At 46.0% G+C, this 13,420-nt stretch overlaps 2 protein-coding genes across 3 annotated transcripts in view; one reads left to right on the forward strand and one right to left on the reverse strand.

The window, feature by feature from the left end:
* Positions 1 to 1,635: 1,635 nt before the first annotated feature.
* On the reverse strand, positions 1,636 to 5,472 carry LOC142579549 (uncharacterized). The gene has a single exon (XM_075689887.1). The coding sequence runs from the start codon at positions 5,109 to 5,111 to the stop codon at positions 2,055 to 2,057; it is 3,057 nt and encodes a 1,018-aa protein (XP_075546002.1). The 5' UTR covers positions 5,112 to 5,472; the 3' UTR covers positions 1,636 to 2,054.
* Positions 5,473 to 5,680: 208 nt separating this feature from the next.
* The window catches only part of PIG-K (Phosphatidylinositol glycan anchor biosynthesis class K), a 45,923-nt gene continuing 38,183 nt past the window's right edge, over positions 5,681 to 13,420 (forward strand). The window contains exons 1-3 of one of the 2 annotated variants that reach the window (XM_075689900.1): positions 5,681 to 5,980; positions 6,055 to 6,221; positions 6,309 to 6,444. In XM_075689900.1, the coding sequence (XP_075546015.1) occupies positions 5,900 to 5,980; positions 6,055 to 6,221; positions 6,309 to 6,444 (384 nt within the window). In that variant the 5' untranslated portion in view covers positions 5,681 to 5,899. The remainder of the gene's footprint in view (positions 5,981 to 6,054; positions 6,222 to 6,308; positions 6,445 to 13,420) is intronic. The other variant, XM_075689893.1, reaches the window with a different exon arrangement.

Consider the following 13,420-nt stretch of genomic DNA (forward strand, 5'->3'; position numbering starts at 1 on the left):
AAGGGTTGGTTATATTCGGCACATTTCTCTATCACTTGATTGATAGTGTGAATATGGTCTATTGTTGAGTAGCCTTTACGGAATCCTGCCTGGTCCTTTGGTTGACAGAAGTCTAAGGTGTTCCTGATTCTATTTGCGATTACCTTAGTAAATACTTTGTAGGCAACGGACAGTAAGCTGATCGGTCTATAATTTTTCAAGTCTTTGGCGTCCCCTTTCTTATGGATTAGGATTATGTTAGCGTTTTTCCAAGATTCCGGTACGCTCGAAGTCATGAGGCATTGCATATACAGGGTGGCCAGTTTCTCTAGAACAATCTGCCCACCATCCTTCAACAAATCTGCTGTTACCTGATCCTCCCCAGCTGCCTTCCCCCTTTGCACAGCTCCCAAGGCTTTCTTTACTTCTTGCGGTGTTACCTGTGGGATTTCAAATTCCTCTAGACTATTCTCTCTTCCATTATCGTCGTGGGTGCCACTGGTACTGTATAAATCTCTATAGAACTCCTCAGCCACTTGGAACTATCTCATCCATATTAGTAATGATATTGCCTACTTTGTCTCTTAACGCATACATGTGATTCTTGCCAATTCCTAGTTTCTTCTTCACTGCTTTTAGGCTTCTTCTGTTCCTGAGAGCATGTTCAATTCTATCCATATTATGCTTCCTTATGTCAGCTGTCTTACGCTTGTTGATTAACTTCGAGAGTTCTGCCAGTTATATTCTAGCTGTAGGGTTAGCGGCTTTCATACATTGGAGTTTCTTGATCAGATCTTTCGTCTCCTGCGATAGCTTACTGGTATCCTGTCTAACGGGGTTACCACCGACTTCTATTGCACACTACTTAACTTTTCAATGTGCACCTAAATCTAAGTACACGGGTGTTTTCACATTTTGCCCCCATCAAAATGCAGCCGCCGTGACCAGGATTCGATCCCACGACCTCATGCTCAGCAGCCCAAGACCATAGCCACTGAGCAACCACGGTGGGTAGTAGTAGTAAGTAGTAAGCATCAACAAAGACATTACTGGTGGCTACTTTACTCAACAGTGAATATGCACTTAGATATCTTCGCATAGAATGGCCAGTATTTTTTTCAAAATACTGGCCAAAGCTTCACTGTCCGATGTCAGTGCAATTTTCATTGTAATACTACTACTGCAATGGCTGTCAGTAGCTGTAGTTTTTAGCCGACTGAATGGCAACTATGGCTGCTATGTCAACTATGGCTTTCTTTCACCAATGCATTTATCATAACACAGAGAAATCAATCATCAAAGTATTTTCTAGCATGTATGCCAAAATGCAATAAAAATAACCCACTGGGAAAACATTCAACATGCCTAACAACTGAAGTTCACTTGAGGCTGCCTTGAAGCTATGTACACAAGGAAAGTGGAAAGGAATAGAATCAGGGTGCTTGCACAACCATAAGTTTTATGAAACATAGGAACTTATGCAAACATTTAAGAAGCTATCTTAATTTAGTTAAATCAGCAAGAAACCACAAACAGTGACACTTTTGCAGCATAGCTAACAATGCAGTAGTTTCGTCCTTTCTCACTTGGCACATGTTAATTGGGACACCCAATATGACAAACACGTGTATAGAAGAATGAAGCCATAACATCTAATATTGATTACAATGGTACAAACAACCTCTTTATTTAATAAAGTGCACTCTTTGCACTAATAAAAGGTTAATGGCAGGGTGCAAACAGTTCTACATGAGGGTTGACGACTCCTCAAGCTCCAACAAAACCACTTCATTTCCACCCTCGGCACCTTGGCTGCTGACCACCTGGACGTCTTGCCCAACTGCCTGAATGTACTTAATAAAGTGCACTCTTTGCACTAATAAAAGGTTAATGGCAGGGTGCAAACAGTTCTACATGAGGGTTGACGACTCCTCAAGCTCCAACAAAACCACTTCATTTCCACCCTCGGCACCTTGGCTGCTGACCACCTGGACGTCTTGCCCAACTGCCTGGATGTACTTAATAAAGTGCACTCTTTGCACTAATAAAAGGTTAATGGCAGGGTGCAAACAGTTCTACATGAGGGTTGACGACTCCTCAAGCTCCAACAAAACCACTTCATTTCCACCCTCAGCACCTTGGTTGCTGACCACCTGGACGTCTTGCCCAACTGCCTGGATGTACTGCCCTTTGACAACTTGCATGCCTTCCTGAGAAATAAGCTCCATCGCATGCTCACCAGAAACAATCTGGATCCCATCTTCACCAACAACTTGAATGGCACCTTCGCCAACTACCTCGATGCCATCTTCACCGACAATATGCACATTTTCTTCGCCTATGACCTCCGTTCCATCCTCCCCAACAACATGAATGGTCTCTTCCCCAACGATCATGCTCTCATCCATCATTTCTATAGCTTCAGTGCCACCAGCACCAACCATTTCGAGGTTGTGCTCCTTGACCACAATAGCATTGTGAACAGTTCTGAGATGCCTCTTGAGGTCAAAGATAGATACACAGCCCTTGCTGCAAAATGGGCAAGTTGTTTTGAACCTGCGTGTGTGCATGACGACCTGGTGAGTACGGCATCCTACATATGACTGGAAGCAGCGTTCACAGTGCTTGCACTTGTACTTCTCGTTTGTGTGCTTCCGAAGGTGCTGTGAGAGGGCCAGCTTGGAGCCTAGCTTGCGCTGGCAGTAGCTGCACTGGAGTGACTCGCCCTCAGTTGATGGGTGGTGGAAGGCCATGTGTGCTTGCTGGCTGCTCAAGTATTTGAACCGGATTCCACATATGTCACAGCCAAGGGGCCAGTGGTCCATGCGCGAGTTGCCAACATGGCGAGGACGCTTGGCATGGTGGTGCTGCTGCTTGTGGAAGGTCAAACCCTGGGGTGCACTAAAACGTTTGCCACAGTCAGTGCATTCATATGGTGTCTTGCCTGAATGGCGTAGTTGGTGGTTTTCCAGGTAACCCTGTGTCTCAAACAGCTGGCCACAGACTGGACATGTGAAGCCCCAGTTTTCCTGGTGAGCAGACAGGTGCTTCTCAAACCGCTCCTTGATGAAGAAAATACGGGAGCACAGGTGGCAATGCAGCTTCTGGTGCAGGTGACGCCTCGCATGGTGGGCTGTCAACTCAAACCGGAATACGAAGCCACGATTGCAGATTTCACATGTGAATGGGTACGTGCCTGTGTGGCTGTATACATGGCGACGGATGGTGCGCTCACTGTACGATGTGAAACCACATTCTTCACACTGGAAGTTATGAATAAGGCCCAATCCAGCCACTTGCTCTTCTGTAAGTTTTGACCGATGACTCATGACCAGGTGCTGTTGCAGGTGGCGCTCAAAGTAGAAGCGCTTGGAACAGTGGGTACAAGCAAAAGGCAGCAGTCGAGCATGCACAGCCTCCTCATGGCGTTTAAGAAATTGCTTCGCTGTGAAGATCTTGGGACACTGAGAGCAAGGGAAACGACGACGCTCAACCTGTGTGTTGTGCTTACGGGTATGAATGTACAAGCTTGCCTTGCCCCGAAATCGAGATGGGCATATTTCACACGCATAGGGCTTTACATTGGGATCACGGTGGTGCTGCTGCAAGTGACGAACCAAGGCTTTTCGGTGAGTGAGCACTTCACTGCACAGATTACAGTGGTAGTCTTTAAATCCTGGCGAAGACTGGCTGGGAGTTACTTTCACAATGTGGCTGCTGCTGTGTGCCCCATATTCCTCCTCATTAGAAAACACAAGGGTGCAACGTTTGCAGGCGTACACGCCCGCAGTGGGGTGTTCGTCACTGATATGGTTGCACACTTCTCGGAAACTCATGCCTGTACACTTGTCACAGAGCGTGCAGCGAAACTTCCCTTCATCAGGGCCAGTTTCAGGGTCTTTTTCAATGCCGTTAAATGGGCTGAAGTCAACAGGATACATGTCAAGCTTTTCAGCATGATGCTTAGATACATGCTGCCGGTAGAAGTGGCCTGTCAAATACACCTCGGAACAGAACTCGCAGAAGAAGATTTCCTCTTCAGCAGAAGCCGAGTATGAGCGCCTCTCTGGGCAGGAAAGTTCCTCTCTGACTTCCTCAGAATTAACTGCACTTCGAGCTTGTGGCCTGTTCTCTGTTCTTGTTACAAGTTCCTGTTGTGCACGCAGTTTCCCCACATGTGGTTTGGCTTTATGGCCAAGGAGCTCCCTCTTAGTAATAAAGCCTTTCTTGCACTCTGCACAACGAAAAGGAAGCCTGCTGCGAGGCAAGTGTGACCACATGTGGCGTACCAGGCTGAATTTGCTCGGGAACTTCTTACTGCAATGCTTGCAGGCCTCCAGTAAGCCATGTTCCAGTGCTCCATGTTTCTGCAGCTCTGACTCGAAGTGAAATGCCACAGGGCATTGATCGCAACGAAATGCGCCAACCTCATCACCGTCGGACGCCGTACTTTCGGCAGCACCATCGCCGCCGTCGTCGAAAGGTGAACCTGGCCGTGACCCAACCGACGCATCGCTGTCGCTGTGATCGTCGACACCACCGTTAGCCTCTGCTGATTTCGGCACAGTAGCTTGCAGAGCCGCGGATTTCAATGTCGCAGAGACCGCCGCCACAGGTGTTACGACCGCAGGCTCGGCACACGCTGGCCCGCCCCTTGTAGCATTTGTTGTTGCATTTTTAGTGGGCACGTCTGTGTCGTCTACTTCCTCTTCATTTTGTTCTTCGTCGTCCAAGTCAATGGTCATGGGGAACTCAGAATCTGGTGGCGCTTGTTTCCGCTGCTGTGACGGTTGTGGCAATGCTGGAAGTGGGGACTTTTTGAGAAGGCTCACCGTCTTGTTTGGTTTCGGGACCAGTGGTGGTTCAGCGCCTTCTTTAACGAGAGAGATGCGGATAAAGCATTGTGGGCTGCCATCGACAAGTGGAGACGATACGCGGAACTTCTGGCTCACCATACGGGCAAACTCTTCGGTGAACTTGGTTGTTTTGACAGGCTGTCCTTTCTGGAAGGCACCAAACACGAGGGACACTGAGCCGCCCTTGGGGACGCCTTGAGGAAACACGAGCTCCGCCGTGAACGGGTCGATGTCAAAGTTGAGGTAGATGAAAGTCCGCTGCTCATTACTCGCCATCGTGAAGCGCGTGCGGAAGGTAAGCGCGCCTCGCGCAACTGTGTAGCAGACGGAGAAGCACGAAAGATAGCGACCTCACTTCAAATGTCCTCACACACACCGCACAAAAACGGTCCATCGTCGCATTTGTTTACTACGCACATTTCTGGGGCAGCGTTCCTGAGCGCGTCCAATCTGCGTAGTCTCCGTAGGTACAGCAACCACAGCAACTTCGAACAACCACGCGCCGCACAGATTGATCAAAAAAGAGATGCGGCGCAAAATAATGGATATATGAATGCTACTAGCACGTCCCCATCACAAAGATTCGTTTAGCGATATTATTGCGTCAACCGTTGTGCTTATCCCTCTTGGCGTTTTTAAGTACTGGATTGGATTGACTTCAAAAACATACGTTCAACAAAGGCGAAATTAAATTTTACTTATTTTGTTTATGAGTATTACTCTGTTCAAAAAACAACTAAAATTGCATATTTACGTGCTTTAGAGCACAAAATTCTTTATAAAGAGCTCTAAATATCACTGAAGGCATCACTGAAGGAGGTGTGACACCAGTAGTACACTGTACCTATCTAGTAGCGGTGATTCTATGTACTGACTGTACCGGCAGTCGCGCGGGTCAAGCGGTCGGCACTGCATCACGATGGAGCCATGGAGCGTGCCCGTATGAGTTGTGGGAGGGTGGAGTGTGCCGTTGTAGCTGTGGTGTGTTGTCAAAGTGGTTTAAAAAATTGTTTGAGCCCCAGGAGATTTGAACAAGAAGCGCCTTCAATACACACGTTTCAGGAATGACCCTGTGGAAGCTAGTTCTGTACCTGTTTTACACAGTATCGCTAATTTTATTGGCAGTGCAGCCGTGCCAGTCACAGGTTAGTTGGTGCCCGTAACTGCAGTTTTCTGTTTCACCTCTTTTGGACTGTTGCTGTTTCTCTGCTTTTACTAGCACGCCAGCGAGACCGTTGATTCAAAGATCTCCGAGTTCTTCAGATCTGGCCACACTAACAACTGGGCTGTTCTCGTGTGTACATCGAGATTTTGGTTCAACTACCGGCACGTTGCGAACGTGCTTTCCATCTACCGAAGCGTGAAGCGTTTCGGCATTCCCGACAGGTAGGACATTTCAAATGTGCGTGAGAAAATTTGAAAGCGGCAGTTTGGCCACTTATTTATTACTTTGTGATTTCACCACACATTTAGCCAGATAATTTTGATGATCGCCGATGACATGCCTTGCAACCTCCGCAATCCGAAACCGGCCACCGTGTTCAATAACGCTCACCACCACATCAACGTCTACGGCGACAATGTGGAAGTCGATTACAGAGGGTATGAGGTAAGGTTGTCCCCTCCTCCCATCGTTCATGGTCCCTGTGGCTGGCTATACCATTGTTGTTGCTACCTCAAGTTTGTGCACAGAGTAGCACAAGCACTGCGGGTAACACGGCAGAATAGAACGCCAGACCGCGCGGTAAGGTTCTGACTGGTGTGACTGGAGAGAAAGATTTCGAGGTTGTAGAAGTAAACAGGGAAGTGAGGTGTGGTAGTTTCCAACGAGACGGGATCCACTTCAATCACAGGCTTGGACGAGAAGTGGGTTGGCGACTTGCTGGTCGCGCGGTTGCTTTTTTGGGGGCCCACGGGCGATCAGGAGGCCAGTGTAGGTAGCAATGAAGAAGGTCCCCTAGGGGAACATCGGAATAGCATCGCCGTCAATAAAAGAAAAAGGAGGAAAACAAGAAAAAGAGCTCGCCACGCAATAAGCTACATAAACATGCAGGGCGGCAGAAGAAAGGAAAAGTGGGTAGAGATTGAGGAGCAGTTAAATAGATAACAAATAGGGGTGTCTGCAGTTACAGAAACGCACCTTAGAGACTCGGAAAAGCCGCCAGTGATTGCGAACTATGTTTGGGAAGGGTGCAACAGAAGTAAATTGGAAAGAAAGAGAGGGGGAGTCCGAATGCTCATCATCAGGAAGCCAAATGGAAAAAATTAAATTCAGAATGTCAAGAGCATCTTTAGTTATCATGTACAATTAGTGGAAAAAAAACTTGGTTGGGTGTAACGGAAATAATTGCAGAGAGAAGAATCAAGAGTTAGTGGAATGCCTACGTGCTGATATTAAGGGTTTCGGGAGTGATGCCAAAATGATCGTATTAGGTGACATGAATGCCCACATACAGGATCTAGATGGCCATACCGACAACAACGGGCAGTCAACGCTAGATCATTCTGAGCAACATAACCTTGTTATCATGAATACGGGGCTTAAGTGTGACGGGCAGACCATGTGGGAAGTAGGAAATCGGCAATCGACCGTTGATTTCTGCCTGATGATGGAAGAAATTCATGATAAGTTGAGAGAAATGGTCATTGACGAGGAAGGGTATAGCAGCATAGAGAGTGACCATAAAGGCATCATTTTGAAAATGAGGTATGTAGTTGGGAAAGAGAGCAAGGAGCACAAAATGGCCAGTCCAAATTTGAATGCTGAGGAAATAAGGAATATAGTCATGAGAGTCGAGGAAGAACTTGGCAAATGGTCAAGCAAAGAGTGGAAATATGGTGAGCTTCTAAGTGTAATAACGACAGAAATGCGGAAAGAGAAACAACATGCTCTTGGAAAGGAAAAAAGAAACCAAAAGCTGGTGGAACAGGGAGATACGAGAAGCGATTGCCGAATGACGAAGGCCTCTCAAGAGCACAGGGAGGCAAAAGTAGCGCATTTGCCGCAGGATGAAGTAGCCAGAAAATGGGAAATATACCGGGAGAAAAAAAATGCATGGTTCAAATACTCGTTCAAGCAGTGATAAAAGGTGAATGTTGGTTGTCAGAAATACGTGAGAAAAAGGAGGCCGCACCTGGAATATTTTGGAACCACATAAACTTATTAGGCAGGAAGTCTCAAACAATACAACAACAAATCCTAGACAAAGATGGAAACAAACTGGAAGGGGACGTGGCATTAAATTACATCCGAAAAATAACAACCGAATCTTTCCCAAGGCAATGACGAGGTTTTACTTGAGGAAAACAAGAGCTTGAAAGAGAACCAGGTGGGAAAGGAGTTGGTGCCGACAAATTTCAACTGGAAGAAAGCCGAAAAGAAAATTCCGAAGTGCATAGCCACAGGGCTAGACGAGGTTCCGGTTAGGCTAATTAATGAACTAGGTCCAAAAAGTAAGGAAGCTCTGTTGAAAGCAGTAGAAAAAGTTTAAAAGATAGGCAAATACCAGATAGTCGGCGACAAAGTAGAATGAGTTTAATTTATAAAGGTAACAGGGACAAAGATAGAATTCATTCATATAGACCATTGACCATTACATCAGTAATGTACAAGTTAGCAATCATCATCATCAGCCTAGTTACGCCCACTGCAGGGCAAAGGCCTCTCCCATACTTCTCCAACTACCCCGGTCATGTACTAATTGTGGCCATGTTGTCCCTGCAAACGTCTTAATGTCATCCGCCCACCTAACTTTCTGCCGCCCCCTGCTACGCATCCCTTCCCTTGGAATCCAGTCCGTAACCCTTAGTGACCATCGGTTATCTTCCCTCCTCATTAAATGTCCGGCCCATGCCCATTTCTTTTTCTTGATTTCAACTAAGATGTCGTTTACCCGCATTTGTTGCCTCACCCAATCTGCTCTTTTCTTATCCATTAACGTCACACCCATCATTCTTCTTTCCATAGCTCGTTGCGTCGTCCTCAATTTCAGCAGAACCCTTTTCGTAAGCCTCCAGGTTTCTGCCCCATATGTGAGTACTGGTAACACACAGCTGTTATACACTTTCCTTTTGAGGGATAGTGGCAACCTGCTGTTCATGATTTGAGAATGCCTGCCAAACGCACCCCAGCCCATTCTTATTCTTCTGGTTATTTCAATCTCATGATCCGGATTCGTGGTCACTACCTGCCCTAAGTAGATGTATTCCCTTACCACTTCCAGTGCTTCGCTACCTATCGTAAACTGCTGTTCTCTTCCGAGACTGTTAAACAATACTTTAGTTTTCTGCAGATTAATTTTTCAGACCCACCCTTCTGCTTTGCCTCTCCAGGTCAGTGAGCATGCATTGCAATTGGTCTCCTGAGTTACTAAGCAAGGCAATATCATCAGCGAATCGCAAGTTGCTAAGGTATTCTCCATCAACTTTTATCCCCAATTCTTCCCACTCCAGGCCTCTGAATACCTCCTGTAAACATGCTGTGAATAGCATTGGAGATATCGTATCTCCCTGTCTGACGCCTTTCTTTATAGGGATTTTGTTGCTTTCTTTGTGGAGGACTACGGTGGCTGTGGAGCCGCTATAGATATCTTCCAGTATCTTTACATATGGCTCATCTACACCCTGATTCCGTAATGCCTCCATGACTGCTGAGGTTTCGACTGAGTCAAACGCTTTCTCGTAATCAATGAAAGCTATATATAAGGGTTGGTTATATTCGGCACATTTCTCTATCACTTGATTGATAGTGTGAATATGGTCTATTGTTGAGTAGCCTTTACGGAATCCTGCCTGGTCCTTTGGTTGACAGAAGTCTAAGGTGTTCCTGATTCTATTTGCGATTACCTTAGTAAATACTTTGTAGGCAACGGACAGTAAGCTGATCGGTCTATAATTTTTCAAGTCTTTGGCGTCCCCTTTCTTATGGATTAGGATTATGTTAGCGTTCTTCCAAGATTCCGGTACGCTCGAGGTTATGAGGCATTGCATATATAGGGTGGCCAGTTTCTCTAGAACAATCTGACCACCATCCTTCAACAAATCTGCTGTTACCTGATCCTCCCCAGCTGCCTTCCCCCTTTGCATAGCTCCTAAGGCTTTCTTTACTTCTTCTGGCGTTACCTGTGGGATTTCGAATTCTTCTAGGCTATTCTCTCTTCCACTATTGTCGTGGGTGCCACTGGTACTGTATAAATCTCTATAGAACTCCTCAGCCACTTGAACTATCTCATCCATATTAGTAACGATATTGCCGGCCTTGTCTCTTAACGCACACATCTGATTCTTGCCTATTCCTAGTTTCTTCTTCACTGTTTTTAGGCTTCCTCCGTTCCTGAGAGCCTGTTCAATTCTATCCATATTATAGTTCCTGATGTCCGCAGTCTTACACTTGTTGATAAACTTAGAAAGTTCTGCCAGTTCTATTCTAGCTGTAGGGTTAGAGGCTTTCATACATTGGCGTTTCTTGATCAGATCTTTCGTATCCTGCGATAGCTTACTGGTTTCCTGTCTAACGGCGTTACCACCGACTTCTATTGCGCACTCCTTAATGATGCCCATGAGATAGTCGTTCATTGCTTCAACACTAAGGTCCTCTTCCTGAGTTAAAGCCGTATACCTGTTCTGTAGCTTGATCCGGAATTCCTCTAGTTTCCCTCTTACCGCTAACTCATTGATTGGCTTCTTGTGTACCAGTTTCTTCCGTTCCCTCCTCAAGTCTAGGCTAATTCGAGTTCTTACCATCCTATGGTCACTGCAGCGTACCTTGCCGAGCACGTCTACATCTTGTATGATGCCAGGGTTCGCGCAGAGTATGAAGTCGATTTCATTTCTAGTCTCACCATTCGGGCTCCTCCACGTCCACTTTCGACTAACCCGCTTGCGGAAAAAGGTGTTCATTATCCGCATATTATTCTGTTCTGCAAACTCTACTAATGCAGGCAGTTAAATTAAAGCTGCAAGCATGGGCAGACAATAATGGCATTTTGAGAGAACTTCAGAATGGCTTCAGCATAGGTAGGCGTCCGGATGAGAACCTATTTGTTCTTACTCAGTGTATTGAAATATCAAAAGTAGGAAGCACACCGTTATATGTGGCCTTTTAGACATTACAGGAGCCTATGACAACATAGACTGCAACATTTTGTGGGATATTTTGGAAGGGGAAGGCTTAGGTGACAATTGTCTACAGCTTTTGAGAGAGATTTACCTATAAAATACCGTTTAGATTGAATGGGAAGGGATGAGCAGCGAGGAGAAAGTTGATATCAATAAGGGACTGAGGCAGGGGTGCCCCACTGCTGTTTATGATCTACATGGTGAGGATGGAGAGGGCACTAGAGGAAAGTAATATCTGGTTTAATCTCTCATACAAACAGGCGGGTACAGTAGTAGAGCATAAGCTTCCAGGTTTGTTTTATGCGGACGACATAGTGCTACTAGCTAACAAGCACAGTGATATGCAACATCTGGCTAATATCTGTAGTCAGAAAGGCGATAAGTTACGTCTGACATTTAGCGTTAAAAAATCAGGTGTTATGGAGTTTGATGAAAGCAGTGAACAGACGGTGTTAATTCAGGGCCGGAAAATACCTCAGGTAAAGGAATATAAATATCTTGGTATGTGGATAAACAAAGGCAATAGATATGTGGAAACACAGGAAAAAACAGTAACAGCAAAGGGGAAAAGAAATGTGGCCGTAATGAAACAGAGCGCTATGGAGATACAATAGGTACGAGGTGCTCCGGGGTATGTGGAAAGGTGTAATGGTTCCAGGACTTACATTTGGCAACGCGGTTGTTTGCTTGATATCAGGGGTGCAATCAGGACTCGATGGCAACCAAAGGTCAGTGGGACACCTTGCATTGGGCGCTCACAGGAAGACTACAAATGAAGCTGTGTAGGGTGGTATGGGCTGGACTAGTTTTGAAGTGAGGGAAGCTGGCAGTAAAATTGACTATGAAGAGCAACTGAGGAATATGGAAGAAAGTAAATAGGCTGGTAGAGTTTTCAGGTATTTGTACAGAAAAAACGTTGATTCATAGTGGAGACAAAGAACTAGGAAGCTTACCAGCAAGTATGCGACCTGTATGGTGTGAAACATGGCAACGAAGAACATGAAGCGGAAAATCAGAGAGGCTGAGATAATCTCATGGGTGGCGGCAATGGGGAAAAGAAACCTGCTATGAGTAACTACTTAAGAGGAAAAAAATGAAATCAGGAAAGAAACAATTTATGATAACTCAAAGGGAAGCTCATTACTTTTTGAAGCGAGATCAGGATGCCTTAGAACATTCACTTATAAAGCAAGGCATAAGAAGGGAGAAGCAGCATGTGTTTTCTGTGGTCAAGGTAGGGAAGTGATGGAGCATGTTTTATTAGAATGTGAAGATGCCTGGCCAGCGGCCGATTTAGGCATCTCTGGCCTCCTTGAAGCCCTTGGGTTCAGTGAAAGCAGGGGGAAAGTAAACATGTCTGCAGTAGAGACTAGTAAGCAGCGATTGGAAGATTGGTGGAAGTAGGGCAACGACAAACAATAGCAGCGGGTAAAAACAAAGTTCACAATAGAGGTTCAGCAAGTTTGGTTATGGGAATTCATCATGGTTTTTTTTTCCTTTCCATTTTTTTAACATAGGTAGGACATTAGGCAATATAATAAGAGCTTGGTGGCGCAACCCACCACCTCATTCCAAAGGGGACACTCAAAGCATGCATCCATCCATGGTGTTGCAGAAGTCGTGGGGCGCAGTAGCGCTGAACTTAGTGTCAGAAGTTGGTGGCTGGGCGTTATTATATGTATTTGTGTGTGTGTGTGTGTGTGTGTGTGTGTGTGTGTGTGCGTGCGTGTGCGTGTGTGTGTGTGTGTGTGTGTGTGTGTGTGTGTGTGTGTGTGTGTGTGTGTGTGTGTGTGTGTGTGTGTCCTTTTACTAATTGTAACATTGTGTCATTATTTTGTATTGTTGGTGGCGCCTCCAGGACACTAAAGCGGCAACGGGGACACAAAGCTAGAAACAGGGCTGGTTCATGGGTTGGGAGCTCGTCGAAGCCTGGCCCTGTCAGGGGTGTCTAAAATTGTATGCGAACACCTCGTGGCACACTGCGGCCTCGGCGGCCCCAACCCACGGTCCACCCTGCATCCAGCTTTGAACCTCCCTCTGCCCTTTGGATGCCCTGGTGAACCTGTGCTGCCTACTTTATTATAATCTCAGCTTCTCTTGAGACTACCGTTTGCCGGTTGCGTGTGCCCTCCTGAAGCAGTACTTGTAAAAAATTCAATATATCGCTTCGCTATGAAAAAAGCACCCTGCGACTTCTGCAACACCAGTGAGAAACTTGCCCATGGCACTCCCTACAATTAACATTTTATTGCACATTATATGTACCCACAACAGCAAAAGTTTTAGGTTCATGAGACTCGAGAAAACGAATTTACTCGCAGCGATGCATCCGCCCTCAATTCGAAAGGTGCAGTGGACAGTTCCTCAAATGGCCACCACATTATTCACCTAAACTTCACGCTGTATGGCAAGATCATGACGAAATTTAAAGGGACCCTGAAACGATTTTGACGATTTTCTACAAACGT

This window comes from Dermacentor variabilis, chromosome 1 (genome assembly GCF_050947875.1).
Source record: "Dermacentor variabilis isolate Ectoservices chromosome 1, ASM5094787v1, whole genome shotgun sequence".
Classification (NCBI taxonomy): Eukaryota; Metazoa; Arthropoda; class Arachnida; order Ixodida; family Ixodidae; genus Dermacentor; species Dermacentor variabilis.

Bases quoted from the DNA above. Each gene is read 5' to 3' on its own strand.
- LOC142579549 (XM_075689887.1), bottom strand. From the start codon at position 5,111: ATGGCGAGTAATGAGCAGCGGACTTTCATCTACCTCAACTTTGACATC.